Here is a 22,147-nt window from a genome sequence, read left to right as displayed (position 1 = left end):
TTGCGTTTCCAGTTTACACAGTGTCTATAAATACATCTGGTTAGGATACAATCCAGTTCTGTACAAAGGTCTTTTTTTTTGTTGTTGTTGTTGTTGTTGCCGTGGTGGAGGAATGTGGCTGAACCCCTTGACTTTTGTGGGAGGGAGCATCCTTAAGCTGAGTTGAACCTGAAAATTCTATAACTGACAATCATACTTACCCTAGGATTTCCTCTTGGCTTGTACTGTCTGGTGTATCCTCTCCTGGCCGAAGTTACCATCAAAACACTTGTGTCTGTGTCATACGCAGAATTCAACACTATGATACTTACTTACTACTAATCCAGATGAACAGGAAAGCTATGTCTGTGATACAGGAAAACGGTGTGCAGGTTATCTGCGTTAAACCCCAAACCACAGCACAAAGAAGCATGATTAAAAATGGAAACGACCTCACGACTTGAGGTTGAGGCGAGGGGATTGTCAGAGGGTTGAGGCCAGCTTGGGAGACAAGGTGAATTCCAAGCCAATTGTGAGTCTAAACGAAATTAAAACCCCAAACAAAATACAAAACACAACCCTTCAGAGTTGGGAATGGCGGCTCACACCTATAACCCCAGCCCTAGTAAAGCAGCCAGATGTAGCCCAAGATCAGCTCCTACTGCAAATCAAGATCAAGGCCAGCCCCGGCTACCTGATACCCTGATACCTGATACCCTGTGCCAAAAGACAAAACCACGAAGAATCCATTGAGTACATTCCAGAAGCATCAGGCCTAGGTCTTCTCCAGGACAAAGAGGCCGTGCTAGGATAACATGGTGCTTAGTGGACAGACCTTTCATGTGGGGATGCGGGCAGATTCAGAGTCAGTCTATGATGCTATGTGGGACCTTTATGGGCTAACTCTGAGATGCCTTTAGGGACTTTTAGAAATGCTTACGGAGATTTTGCACAGTGTGGACTCCTTTAACACATACCTTAATACTGTATTAAAAATGCCATGTTATTTGGACTATAAGTGGCCCATGGTAGTATTTAGGTCTCCTAGTTAGAGAGCCCAGGAACCTAAGTCATATTCTAACTCCCCCATCCCCCCATTATTATTAGTCTATTTTTAATTTTTTCCGTTGTTTCAGTGGTGGGGATGGAACTGAAGGACTTGTGCAGCCATCACTGAGGTACCCAGCCCTGGCCAGCGTCTTATTATAAGGAGCTTTCTGTATCACACTTTGTCTTTCAAGAGCTCTTTTTTTTAAAAGATTTATTTATATATATGAGTAACTGTTGCTGCCTTCAGACACACCAGAAGAGGGCATCAGATGCCATGACAGATGGTTGTGAGCCACCATGTGGTTGCCAGGAATTGAACTCAGGACCTCTGGAAGAACAGTCAGCGCTCTTAACCATTGAGCCATCTCTCTAGCCCAAGAGTTTTTTTTTTTTTAACAAAAAAATCCACTGTGATGACAGTATCTTATGTTTCCTGAATGTGCTGAGTCTTTTACAAGGTTGTCTCTCACCTCATAACCACACCACAGAGGAAACTGTTGATTTGTTTCACTTTTTGAAAACAAAGTTTCACTGTTTACTCCAAGATAACCCCAAACTTGTGGCAATCATCCTGCCTCAGCCTCAGGAGTGCCAGAATTCAGGGAAAAGCTCACTGTGCCTAGCCTGTTTGCCTGTTTGTTGTAGCACTAGGGCTCAAACCCAGGCCCTTGCCCATGCGAGGCAAACACAAACCACTGAGCTCTACCTGGAATTCCAGTCAGTGTTATAAACTCTCATTTTGTAGATAAGGAAAAGTTCAGAGAGGTAAACTAGCTTGCTGTGGTTCCCCTAGCTGGTGAGTAATGGACCCACTCTCTTAAACTACAATCCATACCGTCTCCCGCACTCTCTCTGGGTGCCTGTGGTGGTCTAATCTATGGACCAGAGTGACATCATTAACCTATCAATCACTACAAATTATTTACTTATTCTCTTATGGCTGTCATATAGAAGGATGGTGGTGGTGGTGATTATGGCGCTTTGAATGATAATGGCTCCCATAGGATCTTTAATATCTTGCTACCAGTTGGTGGAACTGTCTGGGAAGGATAGGGAGCTGTGGCATTGTTGGAGGAGCTGGGCCTCTGGGATTGCGCTTTGAGGTTTCAAAAGACTTCTGGGATTCTCAGTGCACTCGAAGATCTGCCAGCAATGGGGCAAGGGGCTTTCTGAGGCTCAGCAGAGAGAGGCCCAGGACTTGTTCCTGGAGTTTGGTTGCAGCGTGTTCCTCAGCAACCAGATGCCCTATAATGGCAGCATCCCTGACACCCACAATGCCAGGTGCACTGGGCCTCAGTGTAGTTTGGTGATGAACTTTGGAAGCCACGCAAAGGAAAGGGTAGACAGGGGGTTGAGCTACATAAGTTCATGTGTCAAACAAACACCAAAAAAATTGAGTTTTTTTTTAATTTGATTGTTTTCAGTTATGAAATGAAAGTAAGTGTGTGTGTGTGTGTGTGTGTTTTCATTTTCTATAGTGTGCCCAAAGTACTATTCATACAATAACTAGTAGTCAATACTCCCTTCTGTAATGACATGAGACAATTACCCTTTAGTCATCAGCAGATGGCTGGTTCACTGTTTCCAGGTCTGGGCTGCTGTGAGTAGCACTGTCCTGTTCTCCTTTTCCATGAAGTGGAGTTAGGGTTTGATACACACGTGCTCACACACGAACACGAAGGTTAAGGGGAAAAGAGACAATCAGGAAGAAGCAAGCAAGACATACCCCAAAGCATGGGTGTGGCCTCCTCGAGGTCTGTCTGAAAACAAATGGAGGTCTTCATTTTGTAGACCCTTGTAGCAGAATTGCTGGGTTGTATGGAACTCTGCATTTAACCTTCCGAGGGCCTGCCTGCCTGTTTCCTAAACAGGGCTCCATCATTAGTTTATATTCTGTCCAGCAGTGTTGAGCAAATTCTTGTTGCTTGGTTTTTTTTTTTTTTTGAAGGAGGATTCAAGAACTTTGAGTTCTGAGCTCCGTCGATCAGGGGATTGCAGGGATGGACCACCTGCCTGGCAGAAGCCAAGTCTGGTGTTGGGATTGAACCCAGGGCCTTGTGAATATACAAAGCATGCCACCAATGAAGTGTAATCCGACTCCCGGGATTTGCCCACATATTGGCCAGCACGTGTTATTATGTGTGTGCGTTTGAGCTGTTCACTTTGCTCGTAAGATGAATCTCATTGTGTTTTTTATTTTATTATTTAAAATTTTAGGCCTAATGATGTTAAACATCTCTTTGTGTGCTTATCATCCATTTGCATGTCTTTTTTTTCTTTCAGGTGTGTTTATTAGGACATACTATTTTTTTATTATGAATTGCAACTTCCTTCCTTCTTTCCCCCATCCTTCCCCCTCCCTTCTTGATCTGGTTTCCAGGACTGAATAAAAAAATGGGGGTTGGGGAAGAGAAAGGGCATAGGTCCAGCAGCCCTTGCTATGCTTCCTGATCTGTGGTGATGTGGGAGTCCCAGTCACTTGTCCCTGCTGTCCCGACCTCTGCTGTGCCCTGCCATGATGGATGATGCAGACCCTTGGACCCCGAGCACGAATGAAACTTGCTTCCCTTAAGTCCCCTCTGTTGGACACCTTGTCACAACAGGGAGAAAAGTTTGTAATGAAACCGGAGGCTCTGCAAAGGTGGACATTTAAAAAGGAAATTGACAACCATTTTAATCTTTTTTTTTCCTTTGTTTTTCGGAGCTGGGGACCGAACCCAAGGCCTTGCGCTTGCTAGGCAAGCGCTCTACCACTGAGCTAAATCCCCAACCCACCATTTTAATCTTTAAGTGTGGCTTGAGATTTCCTTCCAGAGTGGCAGAAGGCTGAAGCTTCCTCCCCCACCCCTCACCCTCCACCCCCCACCCTCCAACCCCCCAAATAGTACAACCATCTGACTGGAGAAAAGTGATACACCAGGCAGCATTTTCAGAAATTGTCTCAAGGATTCACAGCAAGTGGAGAATCATCCTGGCAAGAACATCTTCTAAATCTCAACAAAGGTCAGTGGGAGTCTGTGGCCTATGAGCCTCTCTTTCCCCGTGTAACCTCTCCTCCCCCAGTTCTAGAGAGTGATATTCTGTGCCAAGTTCTCTACTCTGGGTGGGGCGTTCAAGGGGGTGCTTACCACTGCATTTCCCATCGGGCTGTGGTTTCATACCCCCCACCCCCTCCGGGAAGGGCAAGCCAAGAACAAACAGACACTTTCCCCATGTCCACTATTGAGATGCAAGTCCTCTATCTGTGGTGGGCAGCAGAAGCAGCTGTGACTTCCACCCTCCACCTCATACCTGCTTGTCTCTTCCCCAGATTGCTTGCACTGAGGAAGTTCTATCCTGGAATGCTAACATCAGGGAAGCCCAGCAGCTCTGCTCCCTACCCGCTATGTTCCTGTCCTTTGTGTCTGCTTACAGAATCCCATGTCATGCTGCTCTCTGTAACCTTGGCCCCTGGGTACTGATGCAGAGGCTCTGTCCAGTATGGAATTCAGGGTGGGAAAAACTTCCTTGCTCTTTCTACCGAACCAACCTTGTTTGGACCAGTTTTAAAGTCAGGGTCTCATTCTTCAGCTCTGGCTGTCTACTCTTTATGTAGGGAGGGGCTTCTTGGAACTCACCTAGATCCATTTGTCTCTGTCTCCCTAGGGCTTCGATTAAAGGTGCATGCTGCCATTCCCAGCTAACCAGGCATTCATGGTGGAGAACTTAAGAGGAAGATCATAGCTCATGGTATAGCTAGTAACCTGTGTGATGCTGGAATGTTAGACATTTAACAGAAGCTGGGAAGACACGAAGAACCGCATGGTATCACACTCCTGCCTGGGCTGACCAGCCATGCTGGAATACTAGCTGTTGGCCTGGACCCACTCAGAAGCAAACAGATGGGCATGAGAGGAAGGCTGACAGCCATTCCTCAGCCTACACATAGACCCATCAAAGGGCAGTTTAAGCTTCCAGGCAGCCATTCCTCAGCCTACACATAGACCCATCAAAGGGCAGCTGAAGCCTCCAGCCCAGGAGAACTTCTAGGATGCTAGACTTGGGCAAAGCCATGTGCCATAATGTCTTCAGATTGTATTTTTAAACATCTTTACACTCCCTCTTCTAACCCTCACATTCCCAATTTGCTTTGGAGACCCTAATGAAAGTCATACATTGCTTAATGATAGGCTACATTCTGGGGAAGGTAATATTAAGTCATTTTTTTGTCATAGCACAAACACAAAGCGTGTTTACATAAACTAAGACAACTGAGACATCACTGGGCGACATAATGTTACGGGAACCATGTTTGTATATGTGGTCTCTCATGGACTGAAACACTTTCATGTGGCTTTAGATCGCTTTATATAAGAGAAATGAGAACATTCCAGTAAAGAAGTTTGTTCAAGGGCTGGAGAGATGGCTCAGCAGTTAAGAGCATTTGCTGCTCCTGTTCTCAACACCAACACTGAGATTCACAGCCCATTTCCAGGGGGGAATCTGACGCCCTCTTCTGGCCGTGGCAGGTACTGCATGATTATGGTGCACATACAGACATGCAGGCACTCATAAACATAAATGAAAATAAATCATTTTTAAAAAAAGAAGCTTGCTTAAGTATGTTTATCTAATCGATGTTCATAATTGCTTCAAAGAAAAAAATACCCTAAATATACTCGAAACCTGTTTGCTGGCAAATGGATAAACACTGCAATGTTATTTGACCACACAAGGTACGCTTGCTATTGGCACCTAATGCAACTCTGATGATAATTCTGTGCCCAGTAGAATATATAACTCATTTCCATTTTCATGAAAGCTCCTGGGATGGTAAGTCTGTGAAAACGTAAACTTGTTCACAGTCTATGTCTATGGCCGAGGGGACATGGGCAGAATGGGTTGGGAAGAAATAGCAGATAACTGGAAATGTTTTAGACTTTCTTTATGTGTGATGAGATTTTCTAAAATTAGAGGCTGGGGGGAGACGGCTTGGTGGGTGAAGTGTTTGCTTCCTAAGCTCAAGGACCTGAATTTAGGAGCCCCAGCACGTCCCTAGCAGGTGGATGCAGATGGATTCCCATGGGCCAACAAGCTTAGCCTATTTGAAAAGCTTCGTGTTTAATTAGAATTCCCATCTCAACAAAATAAGGCGGAGAGGAATCGAGGAAGGCACTTGACCTCTGACCTCTTAAACTAACGCTAACAGTTACTCAGTTTTCTGACTCACCAACCTAGGAGATTACGTGCTTTTAAATAGATGAATTTTATGGCCTGTGACTTATTTCTCAATAATAGGTTGAATTAAATCCTAGGCATCTCCCTTTCAAATTAAACAAAAAAAAGATGGATTGCCTCTCTATGAGCAGAAAAATATTGAACACATAGATATGAAATCTTTTTTGCTTCTTGGATAAAGTCCTGAGATTTTTTTTCCTCACCCACTGAGTTTGAGGTTTAGTGAGTCAAGGAAGACTGGATAGCAGTGTTTAAATCATAAAGATTAATGTGTCACAAAGAATGGTGTCTTCAGAAGCCGGATCCTGCCTGGCTCCCATCACTCAGAGCCATCCTCTTATTATGAAGGAAGCCCCGCCCATCATTGAGAGGCGCCATCACCAGCATCATCAACCGACCCCACCCCAGCTGCTGAAGATCATCCTGGTGGATGACATCAGCTCCCATGGGGAGGATCCTGAGGGAAGGAGGAGAAGGCACGATTACTGTTGGTCACGAGGTTGGCACTTAGGAGTTTGGGACATGGTGAGTGTCTCCCAGAGGGAAAAGTAAAAGAGAATTTAGTGAGGGTCTATCTGTGTTGGGAAAATTTAAACTTCATGAAGCCAGGAGGACAGTTCACCATCTCACTTGTGCAAGGAGGGAAACAAAGACACAGAAGGGCACAGTGTGTCCAAACTGCATGGTAGGTCAGTGTGGGTTCGGGGTCAGGCTCAGAACCATGTGATTCCAAAGTCCCTGCTAATGGACTGTGATGGAGACCTGAGGGTTGAGACCCAAGCAGACCCCAAGAAGAGATTCAGAGCTTCTCCTTATAAGGCAAGGACCAGATTTCTCAGGTAAGGAGACCTGGAGGGAAGAATGCTGGGATTCCGGGATTACTTGCAGTGGCCATAGTCTTGTCCACAGGCTACCTAGCCCCAGGTCTAGCCTCAGACACACGAGAAAGAGGCAGATTGTAGACTTAATGCTTGCTTCCTTTTAAAAAGTTTTCCCATTTTTGAGACACGACCTCATGTAGCCCAGGTTGGTGTACAGTTCACTATGCGGTCAAGGGTGACCTTGGTCACTCTGTCTTCACCTCTCTAGTGCTGGGATGACAGACGTGTGCCACGACATCCAGTTCCGGGAACACTGAGGATGGAATGTATGGTTTCCTGAATGCTAGGTGACCTTGCTTAGGTGGCCCATCTGTTCTCCTCAGCTTCACCACTGGGGTGCACCACCATGATGGGCCTGAGGTTTTTGCCTTCTAAATTTACAAACTTCAGCTTCCTCCCCTAAAAGGCAGATCCTCAAGAATTGTTAGATCTCCAAGATTCACTTTCTTTGAAAGACCCCGGAGCAGGGAGACCCTCACTCAAGTCTCAGGATGACTCGGCCCCCCAAGAACTCACATGAGACTGTCCTTGCTGTAATGAACATGAGGTTTGGGGCTGGGGATTTAGCTCAGTGGTAGAGCGCTTACCTAGGAAGCGCAAGGCCCTGGGTTTGGTCCCCAGCTCCGAAAAAAAGAACCACAAAAAAAAAATGAACATGAGGTTTATTGATAGGAACCAGTGCACTGGGGTCGAGACTTGTATCCCATGCAGGGACGGAGGAGTTCAACCCAGAGAGGCTGGGAGAGGGAGAAGGGGAAGAAACCACAACTCAATGGGGGCAAGGATGACGTCATTGGAAAGTGTGGAGAATACCAGTGTAAAGTCACTTCTGCCTTCTCAAGATTGTTCTCTAAGATTTTAATCTAACTTTATGGTCAGCTAGTTCCTGGGAGAAAGCTGTCGAATCGGCCAATGTGATTGCAGTTCCAGGGCCTGACCAGTTTCTTTCTTCTGTTCTAAACTGTTGTCTAGGGGGCAACCTTAAAACTTCTACCTTTCATCTTTACATGCAAAACATGGCTTTTGGTTGTCATATCCGTGCTAAGGACAGCCAACACGATTTCTCAGTGCTACCAATTTTGGGTAGCAAATAAAAAGAAACTAGGAGTAAATTACAGAGCCAGAGATCTGGACTGATGAGAAGGACAGATTTTAGATTGTGTGGGCTTTTGAAGTGGTAGGCTTTTGTTCCCTTAGTGGGCATCCTTAAGGATGAGAGAGACGAGAAGGGTTTTTGAGTTTGAGGTCACTGAGGAGAAACACGGAGAGAGGGCGGGGCTGAAAAACCTCAGCCCCTGAGGAAATACTTCTCTTCATTTACACGAATCCCCATTCTAACAGTGTAATTAATTCAATGAGAAAGGAAAACACATTTTTTTTCTTTTTTCTTTTTTTCGGAGCTGGGGACCGAACCCAGGGCCTTGCGCTTGCTAGGCAAGCGCTCTACCACTGAGCTAAATCCCCAACCCCAGGAAAACACATTTTATGGAACGGAATTTCCTGGAAGCCATGAATGAGAACTAGTTTCATTCACTTCCGGTTGAGGGGATGGGTCTCAACTTGTACCCTGGTTCTGCTGATAAGGAAAGGGAGACCTAGACACGCACCTTGGAGACCTGAAGGCCCAGGCCCCACTTGGCCCTGTCTGAGGGAACCTTAGACAAGGCCTCTGACTTCTCTGGGACTCAGCTTCTTCATGGAGCTGATGCAAGGGTTGAGATGGAAAGCCTCAAAAGATCTCTCCACTCCTACCATAGTTCTGTAATCCTATGCTCCCTAGTGGGGCAGTAAAACTTAATTCAAGACTCTGTAGTGGGACAATAACATTGAAAATACAAGCAAGATCACTTACGAGGACAGCAGTCTTGTGAAGAAAAGCCAGACAACGATCCCTACTGTCCCAGCTGCCAACCTCATGTGACCATCATTCTCACCTGGGCCTGGAATCAAATTACGTCTTTGTCAACTTATTCTAGTTACAGCTACTGTGGTAGGAGGGTGTGGGCTTGCACACACCACTGTGCACATACGGAGGGAGTGCCGTAAAATGGGGCAAGGGCCAGCCAGATGGCTCGGTGGACAAAGTTGCTTGCCTTCAAGCTGGAGGACCTGAGTTTGCTCCCCAGGAATCCACACGGTGGAAGGAGAGAACTGGCCTCTGTGGGCTTCCCCTGTCTTCCACATGCGTGCTGTGGTTTATGTGCACCCCCACTACAGAATAAACAGGTAAATAAACAAACAAAAGAACAAATGAATACATAAAGTAAAAATGAAACCAGGCAAGTTTCGGTGCCATAGCCACATAAGTGTTGATTTTAGGAGCTGGCTACTCCAGGGGTCACAAATATATTCATTTCCTGAGAGAGTCGCCAATCAGAATTGTATCCTTTGGCTGTAAGCAGAGAGATGGTATGGGGCGTTTAATAAGACTGACCAGCTGTGCACATGGTTCCCGAGCCCCTGGGTGATTAAAGACAGTCTGGCTGTGCCCCTAACTGGATGTGTAATTTGGAAAGTATTTTGCTCGTCCCATGCCTCAGTTTCCCTTTTTCTGTAAATTGGGGATACTTTAGTGCTATCATTCATAGGGTTCTATAAATGATTAGGTGAATTGATAATATCAGTGATGCCAGCCCTTGGGAGGCGAAGGCAGAAGAATTTGTTTGAGGTTGAGGCTAGTCTAGGTTGTGGAGTCTGTCTCAAAAACCAACCGAGCCAAAAACCACTCGCGCCCTCAGTGGATGACTCGGTTATTTGGTTAGCTATTTTGCATACTACTTAGCAATTTGCATGAAAGCTGAAGCTGATTTCAAATATGCAAAGAAGGCAACTGGGAGCGCAGTTAACAAAGGCAGAGACAGGCTTTACAACAAGGGAGGGGAGGAGAGCCCTTGTAAACAGTCTGGGAAGAGTGAGTCGTGCTTGCATAATATTGAGAGTACACTCTTCAGCTAGATTCAGCCAGATGCTGGCATAGAAGCTCGCTCTCAGCGTTTGTTCCCATTGTGACTGGAGCAGAACAGCCAGGGACGCGGAAAACAAAGCAAAGCTGCAGACTCTGGTTCTTGAGGAAACCTTGTAGTTAAGCCCTGGGGATTCCCCAGGCTGACTCTGCAAACTCATCCATTGAGGCTACCAAGCCGGCCCTGCCCTGCTTCCTTACCCAGTTTCCAGTACCCAAAAAAGAAGCTCTCAGAAATCTATGATGGTGACCCCAGGTAAGACTCCTGGCCATGGAGGATACAAATCCCGAACTGGCCATCTCCTGTAACCAAGCAAGACTTCCAATGGAGGGATGGGGACATCCTGCTTACAAGATGTACAGAAGTAAAAGACAGAGCAAAATTTGAAGGAAGGGCTAACTAATATCTGCCCCAGCTTGAGACCTAGGCCTTGAGAGGGAGTCCTGTAGGATGATGTCATTACGCAGTGAGGCGGGTCCAGGATAAGGCGAAGTGGATCATTGGATGAGAAGGAAGGGTAGGCGGGAAAAAGTCTAGGAAGGAGAGAGGAGGAAGGGCGAGAAAAGGAAGCTGGAGACAGAGGTCAATTTTATCTTGTTTAGGTGGGCGGTTTCTATTTTTATTAATTGGCAGTGAATTTATTCTGTGGATGTACTGTAGATTAAGAATTTGACATATACATCTAATTGTTAAACTACAGTTTCTAGAGCTTTGATTTTTACCGTGCTACAGGGGATGTGAGCAAAGTTTCCGGTGGGCAGAGAGACTCCCTGTCCTAGTTCTAGATGCCATGCTAGGCTAGGCTATAGAATGCCTGGGGCTAGCATGGTGTGGTGCCACACTAGACCGCCGCCTCAGGGAACGCAATGTGTATGTCAGGTGTGGTAACAATCTGCCAAGGAGACAGAGTGTGAAAGCGGCTGGCAGAGAAACAGTGGGAGCACGCGGCTCCCACGGATCCGCGCGGAGTGAGAACGTGTGGGAACCGGTAGCCACCGATCCCCCCCCCCTTTTTTTTGGTTTATTTTTACCGCAACAGAGTCCACCCCTAACACTGCTAATGATACTCTGCTATACTTGCAGACAGGATTATCCTAGCACAATCATCAGCAGAGAGGCTTTAACCAGCACCTAACGGAAACTGATGAAGAGACCCACAGTCAAACATTAGATGGAGCTTGGGGAATCCTGTAGAAGAGACGGAGGAAGGATTGAAGGAGACAGAGGGGCCAAGGACATCACAAGAAAACCTATAGAATCAACTAACCTGGGCCATAGGGGCTCACAGAGACTGAACCGCCAACCCCAGAGCGTGCAGGGGACTGAGATAGACCCTCTGTACAGACGTAACCATTGTGTAGCTTGGTCTTCATGTGGGACCCCTAAAGGAGGAGCAGGGGCTGCCTCTAACTGAGTTGCCTGCATTTGATCCCTTTCCTCCACCTGAGCTGCCTCATGTAGCTTCCGTAGAAGATGCGCCTAGTCTACTGTAACCTAATATGCCGAGGCTGGTCGATATCCACTGGGGTGGGGTTCACTCCCCTTTTCTGAGAAGAATGGGAGGAGGAGTAGATGAGAGAGGGGAGGTGAGAGGGAGGGAATGGGAGGAGAGAAGGGAGAGGAAGCTGTGATCAGGATATAAAATAAATAAAATGATGATGGCGATGATGATGGTGGTGGTGATGTACTCACAGCCAGTGAGTCGCATCTCCCAAACAGAGGTACTCAGGGATGGGGAGAGGAATCAAGGAATGATACAGAATGTCTTGGGGGAAGGCACTGGCATATGCTATCTGTACCCTCAGTCAACGTTCTGGAGCTGCTTGCCGCACAGTGGCATCACCCACAGGCCAGTGCAGGACTGTATACAATTTCTGCATCGCATCCATTTTTTTGCATGCAGGGCTCTGCTGGGGTGGTGTCTGGTTGGGAGGAGAACTGAAGGATGAGAAGTTTCAGGTTTACAACCAGAACTATCCAATCCTATTGAGATGTACTTATAAGGCACACAAAGAGAAGAGGTCTTGCACACGACCCAAACACTGGCCTGGAAGCTGCTACAGCTGACGTGGTGGCCATCTTGGATGCTCCAGTTGATGTGAACATTGGGTGGTAGGTTCTAGAAGGCTGCTGCTTTCAGGAAAAGACAGAACTAAGCGATGGTACATGGCAAGTCAGGATGCCATCAAGTTGGGGAATACTAACACCAGTCCTTGAACTAAGGGAAGCTATAAAGCTTTCATTCTAGGGGTCTTGGTGGATAAGAGAAATAGTGTAAGCCAGGCATGGTAGTATAAGCCCATAGTCTCATGATTTAGGATGTAGAGGCAGGCAAGAGAGTCATAAAGACAAGGCTAACCGGGGCTACACATGCATATTTGAAAGAGGTGAATGGGGGCTTGGAATACTGACAGCCAGATCCAGACTTTGCTAATTTTGTGACTTTGAATAGCTCCTTAACTAGACACTTGCATATTTCTCTTTAAAATGCAAAAAGTGGCCATTGTTAATTCCTCCAGTTTCCCTAGCTCTTAAAGGACACAGAATAAAGATTACATGGACAGTGTGGAGAGTCATGCAAGAGAGAGAGAGACACCATTTGGAAACATGGATAATGTAAACTCAGGTCGAGTAGTAACCATCCTAATTCACAATGGCCTGGGTGTGGCAGTTAACAGTAATTCCAATCTGCTCTTGACCTGGGTCAACCGCCAGGAGTCGCAGCAGTCTAGAACATAGCAGACTCTAGAGTCCTTTTTAGTTCCTGCCCAGCTTAAGTAAGAATGGCCTTCACATGACAGTGAGGTTGATAAGAGCGTCTCTCTCTGCTCCCGCCCACTGCGGTGCCACTGTTGGGCTTACTGTATTGTCTTCTTTTAGGGCTCCTGTGTCTGATGATATTAATTTTGATACATTTGAACTGAAAAAGGATGCGCTGGCAGCAGATGGGTTTGTGTGGAAGCTGTGGTACCACTATGATCCTAGCCCTCGAGCCTGGATTGATCTGGGTGATGCCTCTGTTCCGATGACACAGGCATGCGGAGGGAAGCTAATCAGAATGAATTGTGTAGGGCTCGTCTGTCTTCGATGATTGCTATGGAGGTGGAGTGGAGAAGCAGAGAAGGGATAAGAAAAACATATAACAGTGATAACAACATTAAAAAAATCCCTAAAGGCCTTACCCCAGATTAAAAATCATAGACATTTGGCATTATCTGGATTTTCAGACATATAAAACAAAGATATTTAGCACTTTAGAAAGTGCTTGAGACTTCTAGCATTATTGAGCCATGATGAACGATGACATTGCACCATCATTTGTGAAGGGCGGTCACCGCACAGTGAACGTTTCCTCAGGATAAGAAGAGGCTAGGTAGAATTCTGAAGAGCACTGTGGGGCTTCCCAGCCCTCTTCCCTGTTTCTTGGAGAGAGATTGGTAACTCTCTTGCCGTGTATTCCGCAGGAGTCCTTCCTTTGTAGGCATCGTGGCCACCAACAGGATCTTCTTGGAAGAGATCGGGGCTCTGGATGGTGGGATGCTGCTCTGTGGAGGTCAGAATGTGGGACTTGGCCTGAGGGGTGAGTACTTTCCATCCTCTTTGTGGGTCAAAGCAGAGGGAGACGTAACGAAAGCCCTAAGAATTTGGGAATCCTACAGCTAACTCAGCTGAGCGTTTTGCTCAAGAGATGGACAGATGAGCACATTTTCAGTCCCTAGGGTGAAAAGCAAGTCGTAGGCAACAGGACTCTGGAGCGGAACTCTCTGGTACAGGCCTGAATCAGGAGAGCTTTGGTGGGCAGTGGTAGAACTGAGGCTGGGGAATGTTTCTTTCTCTCCAGAGGATTCCAGGCATTTCTAGTGAATTTTCTGGCGTACACCATCCGTGGGGAAGGCAAGACTTGACGGACAAGCACCCTGCCACTGAGGTACAGTCCAAGCTCCTTTAGTTTTGAGACAAGGTCTTTCCCAGTTGAACAGGCTGAATTTGAAGTCACCATTCTCCTGCCTTAGCTTCCAAAGTCAGACTCCCCAACAGGAACTTTAGGGGTTAATTCTTGTATTTTTTAAAAAATCAGATGGCTTTAAAAAAGCTTTTATTACATTTCTCTCTCTCTCTCTCTCTCTCTCCCTCTCTTTTTCCGTGTGTGTGTGCGCGTGCGCGTGTGTTGTGCGTGTGCATGTGTGTGTTGTGCGTGTGCATGTGTGTGTGCGTGTGCATGTGTGTGCGTGTGTGTTGTGCATGTGTGTGTGTGCGTGTGTTGTGCGTGTGTGTTGTGCATGTGCGTGTGTGCGTGTGTTGTGCGTGTGTGTTGTGCATGTGCGTGTGCGTGTGTGTGTGTTGTGTGTGTGTTGTGCATGTGTGTGTGCGTGTGTTGTGCGTGTGCGTGTGTTGTGTGTGTGCATGTGTGTGTGTGTTGTGTGTGTGTGTTGTGCGTGTGTGGAGCTCTGAGGATAACTTGCAGGAGTCTTCTCCCACAGCCTGAGTCCCAGGGATGACTCAGCTTAGGTCATCAAGCTTAGGCAGGTGTACTTAGTTCTTGTGCCGTCTCACCAGCCTGAGGCTGACCTAAAAGCGCCACCTAGCATAACAGAATTTGTAGAAGTCAGAGAGAACAGCCCGGGTCTCATGCTGCCACTGCAGGTGGAGTGAGCCTTGAAAGGTTTTGGACATGTCATTTTGGGGTGTCAGCGTATGTGTGGCTTTTAAAAGCTTGAGTCTGGGTGCCATCCTCAAGATGTAAGGGAAGAAGAGACAAGGTCAAAGGTCAGCAGAAGGCAACATACATGTTCTTAAGGCCCCGTCTGCTGTATCAAGCACCTTGCACGTCGAGTGCTGCAAAGTTTGCGCTCCATGATAGCAAGCGATTAAAATGGCAATGAACTCTGTAAAAAAAACACCAGGCCCAGGCTCTAAGCCACGATCTGGTAACTAGCATCTACAAAGTGTCCTTTCCCTTCCCCAGACAATATTCTATAGCTAAGGTGAGTGATCGCCAGGCCACTGTGGTATACAGAGGAATGCCCTCTGTCCTCTCCTCCGTTCTTACTCTCTTCTTTCTTATTGAGACTGATGATGTGTTTGGTTTTTTTTAAAACAAAATCTCAATCATTCGATTTAACAGTGATGGAGCCCGACATTGAGGTGAAAGCCGTTACCTCAGAGAGGGCAGCTGACCTTCCTCCTCAGCTGACGTCCCACCAGCAACGCTCCTCTCTCATGCCATCTCAGAAGCCCTCCTTCAGACTCAATGTCCCTCCCTTCTTCCGGTGTGTCTTTCTACCCATCCTCCTGACTCCCCCTTACTCTCTATGGTTTTTTTCTTAATAATCCTAGGTTCACCTCTTGACCTCTGGTTGGCTTCATTTAATTCTGTTTATGATAAGCAGAAACTCCTGGATTAAACGTGTGTGCTAAGTCTGAGCCACACATCTGAACACACGTGGTTTTTTTTCCTAGTAAACATCACAATCCCAGGATTCACAATGTGGTCAAATGTCCTCCACCAATGACACGACAGCTATGCCCAATTAGGTTCCAGTCAGGACCCCAGATTTCTGTTACCCTTGTCTAGTTCGTGCCTCACCCCACAATCACCATTCTTCAGAGGTGAAAGCTAAGTCCTTCCTGCACCTTGGTCTCGGCGATTTTTCCCATGCGCGGAAGGAAAGCATTTTGTTGGATGCCTACATGAGGATGATGGGTCCGAATGCTGGCTCCTCTTAGGTGACCAGTGTTGAAACAGCGGAGGTTAATACCACAAGGATTTCAGGCCCACAGTAGCACGATGGGGACCAAGGCGTTCCGAAGTGTAACTTTGCCACACTCAGTATCACGCCTGTGTGGTCTTTAGGCAGAGAAAGGGCGAAGGGAGAGAGTGCTCTTTTCCTCCTAGAACCACGCCTGAAAGTCATGTATACTGTTTCTCTAAGCAAAGGGGTGGAGGAACTGAGTTTGGCCATGGTCATGTGCCCAGCTCAACCAAATTCCCCAACTTTGGACCCAAAGCCCCCATTGTTTCTTAGTTTGTCCTGGCGCGCTTGCCTTTCATTTTCCCATGCGTTGCCTAGAGCTCTGCCCTTTCAGTTTCTGTAGTCTAGGATAGCCTAGAACTCACTGTGCAGATAACACTAACCCTGAGTTCACCATAATCCTCCTGCCTCACCCTCCCAAGATGCCGGGATTACAGGCATGATACCCCAATTTTTTTAAAGCCAGGATCTCACTGTATTTTCCTAGAGACCTAGGCTGCCTGTAGATCAGACTGGCCCTGGACTCATGGCGGTTCTCCTTCCTCTGCCTCGTGAGTGCTGGGGTTACACGTGTGGGTCACCAAGCTGGGCAATGGTGGATTTTTAGCAGTTCCGGGCCTCATGCTGGGCATCGACTGCACCCAGGGCTACATCGGGCCTGAGTGTGGGATTTTAAATGTCAACCTTGTTGACAATCCGAGGGGTGACTGGGAAAGTGTTTCACTATTCCTTTGCTTTGATGACGGCATTCTCTGACGTCCAGGTGGCCTGATTTGCAAGCGCAGCTCTTCGCTTCTTTTTACGTCAGATTTTTTTTCTGTCTACTATTTTTGCCTTTTAGTTTTTACATAATGACTGTCTACATCTGTGCAGGGTAATGCGCTATTGTGCTCGTGGAGTCCTTGTGTATTGAAGCAATCAAGGATGATTAGTCCTCCAACACACTTCACCATCTCCTCATAGCGAGAACTTCCAAAATCTGCTCTTCTAGCTATTTTTGGATTTACAGTGGATACTGATAATTACATCCACCCTGCCCAGCTTAAACTTAGCCTCCCTCCAAACTATAGCGTCTATCCATTGACCAGCTCCTAAGCCCACCCTCTTAATCCTCCTGGCCTCTTGTAAGCACTACTCAGCTTCCGTGAGACCAGCCTTTTCAGGTTTCACATATGAATGAGGTCATGTGGCATTTGCCTTTGTGTGTGAGACCCATCCCTGTCATGTCCTTTTAATGTCTGAATAGTTTTCGGGTGTGTGCTCGTGTGTGTGCGTGCATGTGCATGCCTGTGCGTGTGCATGTGTACATGTGTGCATATGGACTTGCTTTCACACACTTTCTTCAGACCCTCATCTACTGATGGACACCATGATTACTCCTGCATCTGGCTGTTGTGAGTGGTGCTGTGGTGGAAGGTGGGACGCTGATGGCGTGCTTTCGTTTCCTTTCGGATTTACACCAAAGGGTCAGGATGTTGGCTCCTGTGGTAGTTCTGGGTACTTTTTTTTTTTTTAAAGATTTTATTTTATGTATATGAGCACACTGTAGCTGCCTTCAGACACACCAGAAGAGGGCATCAGATCTCATTACAGATGGTTGTGAGCCACCATGTGGTTGCTGGGATTTGAACTCGGAACCTCAGGAAGAGCAGTCAGTGCTCTTAACCACTGAGCCATCTCTCCAGCCCCCGTTCTGGGTACTTTTGAAGAGTTTGCATATTGTTTTTATCATGGTCATAATATCTTACATCCCTATTCTGGGGTCTAAGAACTCCATTCTCAGGGCTGGAGAGATGGGTCAGTGGTTAGGAGCGCTGACTGCTCTTCCCAGAGGTCCTGAGTTCAAATCTCAGCAACCACATGGTGGCTCACAACCATCTGTAATGGGATCTGATGCGCTCTTCTGGTGTGTCTGAAGATAGGTACAGTGTGCTTATATATAATAAATAAATCTTTTTTTTTAAAAAAAGAATTGCATTTTCTACAGACCCCTGCCAGCATTTTCTGGGTTTGTCCTTTTGATAGCAGGTTTTCTAACAGGAAGAAGTGTCGTTGTGATTTTGATTTTTTCATTTTCCTGATGGGCAGTGTGCCCAGCCTGTCCTCTAGACACTTGTGAGGATCTTTGCTTATTTGTTTCTTTCCTGCGTCCATCCCTCCCTCCCTTCCTCCCTCCTGCCCGTCTGCCCGATGCCCCACCTGCCTGCCTTCCTTCCTTGGTTTTTTGAGACAGGGTTTCTCTGTGTAGCCTTAGCTGTTCTAGAACTTGCTCTGTAGACCAGGCTAGTCGGGAACTCAAGAGATCTGCCTGCCAAGTGCTGGGTGTGTGCCACCACTGCCCAGCTAATTAAATTAAGTTAATTAATTAACTAATTACGTTTTTTGGAAATAGGGCTTTTTGTGTAGTCTTGGCTGTCTTGGAACTAGCTCTGTAGACCAGACTGGCCTCAAACTCACAGAGTTCCATCGCCTTTGCCTCATGAGTTCTGGGCCTGGCTAATTTAATTTGTTTGTTTGTTTGTTTGTTTGTTTGTTTTGAGGCAGGGTTTCTCTGTGTTGCCCCGGATGTCCTGGAACTAGCTCTATAGACCAGGATTGCCTCAGACTCACAGAGATACGTCTGCCCCTGTCACAAATGCTGAGAATAAAGGCACGCGCCACTGCCACCCGGTCTGCCCTGTCTTAAATAGCAGAACCTGAAGCCTACATACCAAAGCCGTATGGAGTGCTTTTGTTCTGAGAGGTATGGTTTTAGTGGTGCTTGTGGATGTGTGTGGACAGGAATGATGGGTAGGAAGGAAGCCAGCATTCACATCGCACCTGTATTACTGGTCCTATGCCAGGGATTAACGCATGAATTGCTGGGTTCAGAATCTACTCTGTCACCTGTCCCCCAACAAGCATGAACACATTATTAAATGTGTGCTCTGCTTAGTGAAAGTTAAACTCACAAGAGCTATTAGGATAGGGGTTACGAGCAGAGACTTCATGAGAGGGAAAGAGAGCGACTGGAAAGGCAGAACAGACTAGAAGAATCAAGCCAGATTTGGCTCATACCTGCAATTCCAGCACACAGGAGGCTCAAGCAGGATTGCTGTAAGTTCAGGGCCAGCCTGGGCTAAAGAGTGAGACCCTGTCTCAAAGAATGAAATAATATAATAGACCCAAACAATCAAGCATGAGACTCTGCGTTAGGATCTCTAAATTTCACGTAAGGATCCTGGCTCTACGGTGCATGCCTGTGACCCCAGTCTTGGGAAGGCAGGTGAGGTGGAGCCTATGGCCTGGAGACTCCAAGGTCAGCCAGCTTAGCTCGGTGGATGAGCTTCCGTCTCAGTGAGAGACCCTGGAAAGACCCCCAGGTATCAACCTTGGATCTCCACGTGTGTACACATCTGTATAAACACAGTGCAAACGCAACACTTATAAATACATTTTAATTAAAAGATAAACTAAGGAGTAAAACTGAAATAGCAAAGTTGGAAATTGTTCGGCAAGAACAGCTGATAAAATTTATTATTTTATGAGCAATTTTTAATTTTTAATTCAAAAGCGAAGGCTCTTATTTATGCCAACTGTTATACTTTTCCTTTCGTAATTTTACATGGATTGGAAAATTCCATCAACTGGGAAAACTAAAGTAAAGGCTAAATTTTCTGTTTTATTAGGATTTTTGAACAGGGTCTTGCTTTTTGTCTAAGCTGGCCTTGAACTCATACTGATCCACCTCAGCGTCCCTTGTCCTGGGATTGTAATCATGAGCTAACATGGTTACAATGAGCTACCTCGTGTTTGCATTTTTTTAAAATTATTTTATGCATCTGAGTGGTTTGCCCGTGCATGTGTACACATGCATGTAGTATCACCGGCAGCCAGAAGAGGGCACCAGATTCCCCTGAAACTGGAGTTACAGACAGTTGTGAGAACTCCCGTGGTACCCGGAATCTAACCCAGGGTCCTCCGGGATAAGAACCAGTTTGCTAGAACACTGAGCCGTCTCTCTCGGTGCCGCAAAATTTGAATTTGAAGTTTTTAATGCTTGAACGTTGAATGCAAAACCAGAAACAAATTAGATAGGGTATAATGTCTGTAGGATCTACAGACTCATGAAGGGAGACAGGGGACTTGGAAGATGTGTTTTGTTACCATTTGGTATCCATGAGCTGCCGCACTTGCTATGTTTTTGAACCCTCCCCTGATGGTAGCTGGCCCTTTCTGTGGATGAGTAAGCGGAGGATCAGGGACTGCGGCATTGTGTCTAACCAGCCAGATGGGCAAAGGTGGAGTCAGGATGTGAACACAGGCCAGTCTGACTCCAGTCTGTGAGGTAGGAAACTCCGTGAGTCAAGAGCTAGAGTAGGGGAAGAGGCTCACCAATTTCAAATGTCACTCAGTAAGGCTATTCTTAGATAGATACACTTGTATTTGCTACCTGAATCAATAGGGTGTGGGCCGGCTCTCAGGCCAGGTCTCCTACAGGAGGTTGCCTACCTAGACTGGAACAACTCACTCCCAGAAATTGCTACCCCTTGAGGTCACCATGAGGAGAAGACACAGGAAATATGACATTAGCCCAGTAGGGTGAGATTTTTTTTTCACCAAAACCATATTTTGTGGGACTAGAGAAATGACTCACTGGTTAAGAGCATGGGGTGCACTTCTAGGCAGCCAGCGTTTGATCCCAGCACCCATTGCAGGAGGCTCACAACTTTCAGTTCCATCTCCAGGGGAACTGATGCCCTTTTCTAGCTCCTGTGGGCCCCTGTACTCACATGCACACCTCCCTCCCAACACACACACACACACACACACACACACACACACACACACACACACACTTTAAAAAAAATAAAATCTTTAAAAGCGCGTATTTTTTGAGGTCAAATATGAGTACATGTATTAGAGAACAGTTCTGTCCTCCATCAGGTTGGCTGGAAGAATATCCACAGATCACAAGTAATGGATAAATGGGAAAGCGTCACCTAAGTCAGTTGTCTCTCATTGTGTAGCATTATTAGCTCAATCGAGTACCTTAGCGTAATATGCACTCTTTTCTTTTATTCTGCACTGGGAGTCATTACACTGAGTTATATTCTCGGGCCTCGTGTTACTTTTGGCCTTGAAATATACTCTCACTGTGGAGACATTTGCTTCCAGAAAGGAACTCTGGGAGAAACTGAAATGCAAAACTTTTGACTGGTACCTGAAGATTGTTGTCTGATATGGAGGAGTTGGTAAGCCACGGTTCAGATTTGAAATGCTTCATTGTGAAAAGATAGGGCTAGAGGCCCAAAGCAGCTGAGGGATTGCCCCAAGCCACTCTGCCCAAGCCCCCTCCTGCCCAAGCCCCCTCTTGCCCAAGCCCCCTCCTGCCCAAGCCTCCTTCTGCCCAAGCCCCCTCCTGCCCAAGCCCCCTCCTGCTCAAGGCCCCCTTCCTCTTCTACTCTTACTTCGGCTCTTGGTCTTGAGATTTTCTTTCTTCTCTTGCTTTCCCACCTCTTGTTCTTTCTCCACCTCGCTCCCTTTGCGAACTGCTGCCCTTGGCTCCACATCCCAGGTTTGGCTTCACTCCTCTCAACTGGGCAGGAGCAGATCGCCCTCTGCTGGTTCTGTTTTCTGTTATCCCTCAGTATAACCAAAACTGCACCCCCAAAATACAAGGCTCCGGGATATCTTCTTTCCAACAGTGTGGTTGTGTTTTTTCCTTTAGATGAAAAACTCACTGGATGGAAGTGTTTGCCTGGACGGAGGACCTGCGCCAGGCAATTCTCCCAGAATGGAACCTTGCCACGACTTCACTGTACAGGTATCTCCCTCCCACCAGCATCCTTCTCCAAAGGTAGTGGGTCTTCACTGACCCAGGGCTACAGGTTAGAGTTTACTTACTGTTAGAGGATGGCGAAGGCCGGAAGCGAGCATTCAAGCATTCGGGGTGATGTGTAAGCATGTATTTAAAGAGTGCAGTCGTGACAGGGAGGCCGCAGGGGAGGGAGACCAGGCAGGCAAGCTCTGTTTTATGATATTCATTCTCCCGGTGACAATTTTATTGGCTGTCACCCTCCACCCCCCAACCACTTCTTTTCCTCTAATCTCATGGCTATGTCATTCATTCTGCTGATGTGTGCCTTGGAAGCTGGCCATGCAAGACCATCTATGCTCTGGCAAAGAGAGGGAGAAGGAATGTCCCTGCATGGGTTGGAAGAGATACGACACCACACAGAGCTTGTTCTTATAGGATTCTGTCTTGAGAATACAGACATATTTTATATTACCTTGCGTTAAAAAATTTATTCTTCTTTCCTAC

General features: G+C 46.7%; 1 protein-coding gene across 1 annotated transcript; it reads left to right on the top strand.

The window, feature by feature from the left end:
• The first annotated feature begins 326 nt into the window (after positions 1-326).
• Positions 327-21,837, top strand: Galnt8 (polypeptide N-acetylgalactosaminyltransferase 8). The gene is given in 10 exon segments (XM_087659552.1): positions 327-363; positions 2,160-2,310; positions 6,511-6,638; positions 6,641-6,700; positions 12,030-12,085; positions 12,087-12,202; positions 12,863-13,120; positions 13,555-13,748; positions 20,931-21,058; positions 21,554-21,837. Coding segments are annotated over 10 exon segments (1,275 nt in total). The 3' UTR covers positions 21,701-21,837.
• The last annotated feature ends 310 nt before the right edge of the window (positions 21,838-22,147 follow it).

This window comes from Rattus norvegicus, chromosome 4 (assembly GCF_021556685.1).
Source record: "Rattus norvegicus strain SHRSP/BbbUtx chromosome 4, alternate assembly SHRSP_T2T, whole genome shotgun sequence".
Classification (NCBI taxonomy): Eukaryota; Metazoa; Chordata; class Mammalia; order Rodentia; family Muridae; genus Rattus; species Rattus norvegicus.
The sequence above is the reverse complement of the archived record's forward strand: the minus strand, read 5'-3'. Positions and strand labels throughout refer to the sequence as shown.